The following is a 9,887-nucleotide window of genomic DNA, read 5'->3' on the forward strand; positions in this document are numbered from 1 at the left end:
TGAAAGTAGACTCAAATCCAATAGACCATATGCAAGTAGAATATTAAAACCACGTGGTGTGTGTGTCTTTCAGTTTGATTTGTGGTTGAGAATTGCAATACTTTGCGAACAAGATCAATTTTAAACTGTTGTCCACCGCTTTTTGCTTATGCTGTTAGGTGGAACACTCTTGCTTGGATAACCGAATACAGGATTGTTGATGATGGAAAGAAAGAGATGGTCGTGTTTACCTATGTCAAAGCTTTATTATATCGATTATCATTCTTTATTTATATTTTCTTACGCTCTACCATGATTTTTCAATGAATTCATCTTAAATCTATTATATACATAAGGCTGTATCAAAATAAGAGCACCATTTACGACGTAAACGTGAGCCCCGTAAAGATTACATCTTTTTATTTATTTATTGATAATTTTTTGTATATATAGATTCCTATACTTTTTTCTACTGATGTTTTCTTATACATACATTTTTATCGTTATGATGAACAATTATAATATAAATCTATGATATAGCCACCCACATTTCGTCGAAATGTATTATTTTTATTACACAAACCTTAAAGTTAGAATGATCTTTTTCTTAAGAGTATGCAAATTTTAGTAAACATTTATTTACACTTCTCTTCTAATAACTAACACTGTGCATCACTGGCTCATCAATTTATCAACCTTTATTTCAGCTTGATTGACCTTGAATTTTTTTGTTGTCTCAACATCAGCTACTTCAATTAAAGGTACTTTCATTTTTCATGAAATTTTGACTTTTAATTTATCGATTTCATATCGGTATTTCAGACGAAGGTAAATCAGTACTGTTTCACAAAATTACATTAGTTGTTTCACGACGTTTAAAATATCTTAACATGGTTCTTACTTTTGTTTTCGAAAAGTAGACTTTCAATCAAATTAATTAAAAAAACACTGTTAACTGATAAATTTTAAAAAATAATTATTTATATAAATTTTTTCACGATTATTTACAGTCTCCGGTGTAAAAGTTCATATTCATTGATTCCAAGTTTTGTACCTAATCTTCTCTTCAGATGATATATTTTTCACAACAGAGTAATATGATTGTATTAATTATAAATGTTTGTTAATGTCCCATCCATACATGTAACCAATTATATTTACTAGTCATTGTAACCAAACTAAAATACAGTTGGAGAAACGGAGCAAGAATTTCAAAGTTTTTAGTAAAATCCAAATTGCTCGTTACGCAATGATTGAGAATCTACGCCTTTGAAAATGATCGCTTAGATGTTTTTGAAAATAACTAGGCGTACTATCATAAAACAAAGTTTTATTACTTTTGAATCAATAAAATTGAAAAATAATGCACATTTGTCTTGATTTTGCAATAGTTCCTATCATACTAAAAATCACAATTTATCTAACCAATATTTTCAAAAGTTTCGTTATTCTACACTTACAAATTCATTTGTATATTAAGTATACCAATTTTTTTTTTTACACAAAATAAAGTAACAATCAGCTTATAAAATTGTCTTGCAAACACATTAACAAAAATGTGCTAGATACATTGATAAATTATTATTTTGTTACGTACTAAAATAATGATGATTCCTATTTGATATTATACACAATCGATAAAGTTAAGAATGAAAAAAAAATCTTTAAAGGACGTACTATGATTTTATTGGTGTTGCAAAAACTAGATAACATCGAAAGAAGTTAAGTTTTCAAGTAAAAAAAAAGAAGAGCGAATTCAGACAGCTTTGACGGATCCATCAATCTAGAAAAATGAGAAAAAAACATCTCACAGATTTTAGTTGCTGGTGGTGGATTTTAATCGTTCCGAGCACAAAACTATAAGTGAGGATTGATGTCAGTTTTAATTTTGTAAATTCCTTTGAACTTATTTTGAACAAATATTCAATAAATTAAAAAACTTTCACTTTATCAATGACCTCCATCTATTGATACGAAACTAATTAAAATTATTTTAATCATCCACCACAGGTCAACAAGTTTTCATGCTTAAAACAAAATTACTGTAGCAACTTATATAAGATCTCAACAACAGAAAAAAGGTACAAGTCGCTCTTTTTTTTTCTTACTTTTTCAACAAGCCCGTTTTTCACACCCGGCATATGTATATGCGACAAAAGCAAGGTCCTCGACTTCGCGTTAAGAGAAAGAAACTAAAGGAAAAATTTTTTCAATTCGACGAACGCAGTTGACGCACATTCGGCCTCTTAATGTCCGCCGAACTGACGACGATCTTGCGCACGAGTCGCTTCGATTGCGCTCCCACTGCCGTCTGTTGCTGCGACGCCGCTTTCGCCGGCGCTGTCAATGACGCCGGTGTTATTATCGCCGTCTTCTTGTGCGCCGTCGACATGTGCTTGGCGAACGCCTCGACTGGCACAAAGTTCTTGCACAGCCGGCAGCGCTGCACCAACGTGCCTGAGATTTTAAGAGCATGCCATTTTTTAAAAGTTGGAATAATCAATTTTAAGTAGGTGAAAAATTATTATTATTTTTTTTTTTTAATCAATAACGATTTTTTTTTCATCTGCTAACTGAAATGTTTAGAGACCATAACGTACTTTAACTATGTGAAATCTCAGTATCGGCATCATCACCAGGATCGTTAATTGGATCTATGTAATAAGTGAAATAAACAAAAAATTGACTCTAAAGTTGAGCTTTTTGAACTTTTACTTGAATTATCAATGGAATCGAGCAAAAAATGAAACAATTTTAGCTGCTAAACTCAAAAATAAGAGAGAGGAAAAGAAACACCACTACATATTATACCTACCGGTTTTTTTAGTCCTGTGCTGCAAGCGATGAGTATCGAGTGCAGTAGCACTCGAGAACCACTTTCCACAAAGCAAACAATTCAGCTTCTTCACTTTCCACGACCGACCGCCGGTACTCGTAGTCAGCTTCTTGTCGGCGTTTGCTTCATCTTCCTGTGAAACGTCCTCGATCTCTGTTTCTTTTTCCGGAGTCATTTCTTCCTTTACCTCGATCTCGTCCTTTTCGCTTTCAATTTTTATTTTCTTGGCCACCTCAGCGTCCGAAGCTTCCGACTCCGGCTTGTCGCCGTCACTTTTCGACCTATCTTTGACAGGCCGGCCCCTCTTTCGAGACTCCGTTTGATTCTCGTTTTTTTCCGGCTTGGAAGTCGTAGCTTCATCATCCTTTGGTAACTCGTCTTCCTCGGTTGATTTTTCCGCCGTTTGAGTCTCGCATGCAATTTCAGACTCATCCTCCAACTCGAGAGTCAACCCGTTGCCGTCCGTCGAGGATTTCTTCTCGGTTGGTTTGTTCTTCGTGGCAGTTTCCGAGCCATCCTCTGTTTCTGAAGTCTTCAAGTCTTTAGAGGCTTCTTCTTTGGCGGATCGACCTCTTCTGCGAGGTTCCAAAGAAGTTTCTGCATCGCTTTTAGGAGTGCCAGTGCTTTGCTCTTCCGAGGACTTTTCTTCAGTCTGTTCACTGGTCGTTTGCAACTCCGAGTCCTCTTTTATTGCACTCTCGCCTTTGATGGTGGATTCAGAAGTACGTGGCTCATCTTCCAACAGCTCATTATCTTTTTCCTTGACAGCAGCTTCTCTCTTGGTGTCATTCCCGCTTTTATCTTCTTGCGCTGCAGGTTCATCGCTGTCCTTCAAATTGACATCTTTGTCCAACTCATCGTCATCCGTGGATTTTTTGTTTTTTTCCTCTGCTTTTTCCTCCATGGTATCCGCAGAAATCTCAGTCGTACCTTTGTCCTCGCTGACTTTGGGCTGCAAAGGCTCAGACGCGCCATCTTTCTCCTGAGGCTCTGGCGTCGCCGGTTCACAAGCCTCCGGCTTCGACTCTGCCGACTTCTCCTCACTCTTCGAACTCGCGGACCCCTTGGCTACCTCTTCTTTTTTCAGAGGCTCTTCATCATCCTCGGCAGCCACGGCATCGCTCTTCATCTCCAATTCCGGCGAAGCCGACGACCTGCCGTCCTTCGAAACGGTTCTCAACGTCCTGCCGCGTTTCTTCGGAATCTGAGCAATGGCCCGCTCACTTTTCCCTTTGTTCTCGGGACTGATCGACCTCTCGTCCTTGGAAGATATACTCTTCTTCCTCGGTCTGCCCCTTTTGCGTGGCTCGGCCACCTTTTTCTCGTCAAGCTCCGTAGACTGCGAGCGTTCCTTCACCAAGCTTTTCCTCGAAGTTGGCCTGCCTCGTTTCTTCAGCGAGAGATCCGACGTCGGACTAAAAACGCATTAAGCCATCACAATAAAAAAATAATATTGAAAAACACGATATCATAGTGTCAAGAGAACAAACCTCTCCTCTTTGGTGATTTTCTTCTTACTCGGCGGCCGCCCGCGCTTCCTGCGCTTGGGCTCGGGTTCGGGCTCACTGTTCTCACTCAAGCTAGCATCCTCTTCGTCCTCGTCTGGCTCCGTGGTCGTGGTCTCGGACCTGTCATCCTTCGACCAGCTCTTGGCCGGCCTGCCTCGCTTCCTCGGCGAGTGGGTCATCCTGACGTGCCTGGCCAATTTGAGCGCAGCGTCGAACACATCGCTGCAGGTCTTGCACGTGAAATTCTTGGCCGGCGTGGTTTTGGGCTTCTTCGAGCAGGTATTCAAATGCGTCACTAGCGAGCGCCGGTTGCGGAAGTCACGCGTGCAGTTGTTGCACTGCACGGGCGAGGAGTGCTTGTCGCCAAAGCGACGCGGTTTTTTGCGGCTGGTCCGCTTTTGCTCCTCCCCTCCTTCTTCCTCCTCCTCCTCTTCTTCTTCTTCCACCTCGTTCTCGTCCTCCGAAGAGCCGAGGCTGATCACGTCGTTCTCCTTGTCGCTAGAGCCCTTGGTTTTACCGGTACTGGCGGTTGCAGGGGTGCTGGAGTCAGGAGTCGCCTCCGAGCGCTCGCCCTCGTCGACGTCGATTTCAATCAGCTCGTAAGAACGGCCCAAGCGCTTGGACTTTTTGGCCACCTTACGAGGATTGTAGTCGGGATCCGGCGACAGGCGTTTTTTCCTGCGGCCGCGCTTTTTGGCGGCCACAGGCTCGTCCTCCTCCTCGGAGAAGACGGACGCAGCTTGGATGATGATCTCGGAATCCGGTCGATTGACGGCTGTCAGTTGCTGCTTGCGCGGTCGCTTAACCTTAGCTGGGCCCTGGGAGCTGTCGTCCCCGACTGCGGAGCTCTTCTTGCCCTCGGCTTTCGAGGTGTCAGTCTCCGAGCCCGAGATCGCGTAGCTGTCGTCGGCAAACATCTCGTCGAACTCGTCCTGAACCATTTCTTCCATCAATTCTTTCTTGATCTTGAGATTGGTCACGTGGATGATGTTGTTGGTGCTCGGAGGTCGGCTGGCGGCGGGCTTCCGCGTGTTCGAGTATGTTCTGTAGACGATCGGCGCCATCGATATCGGCTTTGTCACCGCGGGTTTCTTTTGAGTGAGTATCGGAGCGAGTTTAGGTGTAGTTTTGACGGTGGGCGAAAACTTGACGATGGTTTTCGGCTGTGGTTTCGGAGGCTCGGGAGTCTTGGCCTTGCTGACGGTCGTGGGTTTGTTGAAGTTCTGCAGGGAACGTTGCACCTCGTCAAACGTCATCTCGTCGTCCGAGTTCCCGTCGCAGAGGATGTACTGGACCGTCGACTGTTCAAGAATCTCTACGTCGCTGTCTATTTCTTCTTGAGGACGATCTGAAATCAAAGCTAATTATTAACAACGTTCAACGAAAATAAGGATTCTAGGTAATAATTAACTCGATGCTTACCAAGAATGTAAGCTTCATTCTTGTCCGTCACGATGTAAGCGATACTCGTTTCAGATTTGGTCTTTATCTGTAGGTTGGAGATATTACTGACAGCTTTGGTAGGTGGATTTCTCGGAATCGGTGATTTTGCCACGTGTACATTTTTATTTCCATAAGTTTGAACTCGATTGAAAACTGTAACCGGTTTTTGTACATTTTGAACCTTTTTCGGTTCTGGTACTTGTATGATCTCCCTTTTCACCTCTATCGTTCTTTTGGGCAAGATATCTTGCTTTGGCAGATATACCTTCTTTGGTATATATACTTGCTTGGGAGAGGATATTAATTTTGGCCGAGACACTTGTTTCAAAACAGGTGCTTGTTTAGGCGACGATTCTGGTATCACTGTAAGTACTTGTTTCACCTGCGATACGGGTTTCAGAGGTGTTTCTTGTTTCGGTAGTATTTTTTGTTCGGTTGGTGTATCCGACAATATTTGTTTCGGTGAGGTATTTTTTGTTGTTTGTACATCTATCAATATTTGTTTAGGTGGTGTTTCTGGTATCACTTGTTTCGAAGATGTTGCTGGTGTTTCGAGTGTTGGTTTTACTGGTTCTCCTGGTATTTCTTGTTTTGGTGGTTTTTCTACTATTACTTGTTTTGGTGGTTTTTCTGTTATTGCTTGTTTTGGCGGTTTTTCTGTTATTGCTTGTTTTGGCGGTTTTTCTGTTATTGCTTGTTTTGGTGATGTTGCTGGGATCACTTGTTTTGGTAGTGTTGCTGTTATTACTTGTTTTGGTGATGTTGCTGGGATCACTTGTTTCGGTAGTGTTGCTGTTATTACTTGTTTTGGTGATGCTGCTGGGATCACTTGTTTCGGTAGTGTTGTTGTTATAACTTGTTTCGGTGGTGTTGCAGGTATTACTTTTTTAGATGGCGTTTCTGGTGTTTGTTTTTGTGGTGTTCCTGATGTTATAAGTATTGGTGGTGTTTCTGGTATTTGTTTTTGTGGTGTTCCTGGTGTTATTAGTATTGGTGGTGTTTCTGATATTTGTTTTTGTGTTGTTCCTGGTGTTATTAGTATTGGTGGTGTTTCTGACGTAATTTGTTTTTGTGGTGTAGCTAATTTTTTTTTCGGGGATGCAACTGGTAATTTTTGCGTTGTTTCTATTTCAGGTGTTACTTCTGGTGTTGCTTGTTCTTGAGGTATTCCTGATATTTCTAGTTTCGTCCGTATCTCTTGAGAGGGTGGTGTTTCTAATAATTCTTGTTTTGCAGGTGTTACTGATATTTCTTGATCTGGTTGTATTTCTGGTTTAGGTGGTGTCTCTGGTATTTCTTGCATCGGTGGCGTTTCCTCATTGGATATGACATCTTTCTTCGGTATGATTTCTTGTTTGGTAAGAGTTTTAGAACTCGATGAGGTATCTTGACTTGGTGTGACCTCTTGACTCACTTCAAACACAGGTTTTATCTCTGGTGCTATCTCAAAACTTAAGCCATCGTTTTTCTGAATTGGATGCGATTCTTGAAGCTGCACAGGCTGTACAGACTTCTTTTTTACAGTTCTCACCGCACCTTCCTCTATCAATCTTTCAACGTCATCTCTGCAGATAATAAAACATAAATGGTTGAGAGTGAAAAATTTATGTGTGTGAAATGTAATGAGAAAAAAAAAGTTAAAGTTACAGCACTTACTTCATTACAAAATGAAAGTTTGTTGGGGGTTCACCAGATTCATCGTACAAGGCTACTGCAAACACTTGATCTGAATTTTCAACAGCATACAGGGCTAGCTGTTGCCCTGTAGATGTCACAAATGTAGCAATTGTCTCATCGTCGTCTGAATCTTCCGTTTCTTTGCCTTCTTCGGTGGGCTCGTCATCTTGTACTGTTTCTTCTTTTTTAACGTTTACTTCAATACTTGAATCCAAACCAATTTTTGGCTCATTCTAGAATTGAAATACGTACAGACAAAGATAGTAAGGTTAGAACCAACTAATCTGTAAAATTTCAAATACCATCATATTCAAATTCGTATTCTCAACTAATTCTTCTTCCTTTGCATTAGCTGATGCATCAGATGCGTGTAATGTGATGAGACTATCCATGTCAACGTTGGTATCCATGGATTCCATATTGACAGAAGATTCTGTACTCGTGACTACTTTAACAATTTCTTGAGAATTGTTATCAAATATTATCTATAAATAAAAAAACTTTCGTTAAGTACGGTAGTGCTAAGGTTTATAAAAAAACCCTTCTGCAAATGAGCTTATGATTACTATTTAATATTGCTACTGTTACACGTAGGTACTCGTATAAATAAAAGGATATTAAGTTGAGAAATGAATCCTTTGTAAGAATGTTTTGGTTATATGAATTTTATAAAAAATAATGATTCTTGTATCGTACGTAAAATAATAGAATATGGCTTAAAAACAAAACATAAACTCCAATTCTTTTAAAAAGTCGGGCTTACAGGTTAGGTTCACGTGCAATATTAATAGAACTAGAAACGGCATGGAAAAATAGTTTCATTAAGTATTCCTTAAAATAAACGACAATTAACTTTATGGAATAGATTTTTATAAGACTTAATGACTTTTTTCTCTTTGCACGACTACACCACAATACATGGAAAATAAGACAAAAGCATTTTAAGTGTAACTAATTTTTTTTAAATGGACAAAAAAATATTAGTAAAATGACATAACTTTTACAAAAACAATTGAAAAAATTCAAATTGGATCACAGCTTAATTTTGAGCAACCATTCTTACCTTGAACAAACTCCCCAACAATAAATAAAAAAAAAAAAAAATGAAAAAACTTAAATCACAACATTACCACAGCTCCCTCCATCAGCTGATTTTGTCCAAGCAGATCCATGCCACCAACGGACTCCCCAAGTTGCTGTGTTGGCTGCTCAAACTCAGCAGTCTGAAAAACACTGTCCTCGTTCCCCACCGACATTATAGCACTTTCTAGAGGTTCTAAAATTTGTTCATCTCCTATAAAAACTACCAAATAAACTCGAAAACGGTCTCCCTCACAGCCCAAGCCTCATTCTCTCGCACCAGTTCTGGCTGTGATACATCAGCAACCAGGTACAACCATCAACATCATCATCCACTGTCGGTCCCATCCCCGACCGCCAAACCAACGAGCGTCTCTCCCCTGGATGAGTAGGATGTGCAGGCAAATCCAATCCGTGGTAACAGCTATACAGCATCCACAGCCAAACAACCATCGACGCGAATGGCTCACGATATCATGCACCCGCAGCAGTGGACTCCAGCAGGGAGCCTCAAAAAGCTACAGGTCGACGAGGAAAACAATGTAAACACGTACGCCAGCCAGCCCTGGTGTACTTTTTTTTTGTATCACAATTGCTCGTTTGAGGTTAAGTTCTCCCAATACACATGCTCAGATGTAGATGTGCGTATACACGCACCACATTTACAACAGCTTACAAAACAGGGAGTCCACGTCCACGACCTCAGAGGCCAACAAACTTACGTCGCAGCTCGCAGGGACCGCCAAAAGTGCGCGGTACACTCCCGCACACACACCACACACCACAGCTTCGTTGTTCGTTCTCGTTTCTTTTTCGATGCACACTTTCTCCGTTTCACGCTCACTCGACACTCACAGACAAATGATGATTCCAACACAAATACGGACCGTATTAACGTCACTTGGGGTATATAAGTATAACTAAATGAGCAACGGATCGATTGCTTTTTTTTGTTTATTTACCCGCGCTGTATAGGTATAGTGCAAGGTAGCAACGTAATATCGTTGAAAAATAGGAGTAGGACGCTGCCATACGCATAGATGAAACCAGAGGTATATAGCACTAGCACTACACTGTGTACAGACAGCAGTTTCACAAATCACACAGCGACACTGCGACAGCAGCGCGCGCGCCTGAGAACTCTGAGAAGTTGAGAACGTAGAAATATATATATGTATATGTTATTTTCTCTTTCTCGCTTGAACTTGAAGTCCCTTTTACGCATACTTATTTGCAATGCATTTTACGCTCACCCATTATTTATTGGTGGTCTTTGGTAAATCTATACACGTATATATTGAGGTCAGAACCTTAAATACACAAAAAAAAATGTGTATATAATATTAATACAATTTTTTTTTCAA

General features: G+C 40.5%; 1 protein-coding gene across 1 annotated transcript; it reads right to left on the bottom strand.

Moving 5' to 3' along the window:
• Window positions 1-247: 247 nt before the first annotated feature.
• Window positions 248-9,591, bottom strand: LOC106641466 (uncharacterized). The gene is made up of 7 exons (XM_089597793.1): window positions 8,574-9,591; window positions 7,746-7,928; window positions 7,423-7,676; window positions 5,746-7,331; window positions 4,306-5,671; window positions 2,795-4,230; window positions 248-2,436 (listed from the first exon to the last, which is right to left on the bottom strand). Exons 1-7 carry the CDS (start codon window positions 8,697-8,699, stop codon window positions 2,189-2,191), a joined length of 5,199 nt encoding a protein of 1,732 aa, XP_089453919.1. The 5' UTR covers window positions 8,700-9,591; the 3' UTR covers window positions 248-2,188.
• Window positions 9,592-9,887: the final 296 nt, after the last annotated feature.

This window comes from Copidosoma floridanum, unplaced genomic scaffold (assembly GCF_036245765.1).
Source record: "Copidosoma floridanum isolate Cflo_tuat_1 unplaced genomic scaffold, Cflo_Japanese_pri ptg000035l, whole genome shotgun sequence".
Classification (NCBI taxonomy): Eukaryota; Metazoa; Arthropoda; class Insecta; order Hymenoptera; family Encyrtidae; genus Copidosoma; species Copidosoma floridanum.

Excerpts from the sequence above, each read along its gene's own strand:
- LOC106641466 (XM_089597793.1), bottom strand. The coding sequence starts at position 8,699 with ATGTCGGTGGGGAACGAGGACAGTGTTTTTCAGACTGCTGAGTTTGAG. Across the intron at positions 7,929-8,573 it reads AGCTGATGGAGGGAGCTGTG|ATAATATTTGATAACAATTC; the intron begins GTAATGTTGTGA and ends TTTTATTTATAG. Across the intron at positions 7,677-7,745 it reads ATACGAATTTGAATATGATG|AATGAGCCAAAAATTGGTTT; the intron begins GTATTTGAAATT and ends TTTCAATTCTAG.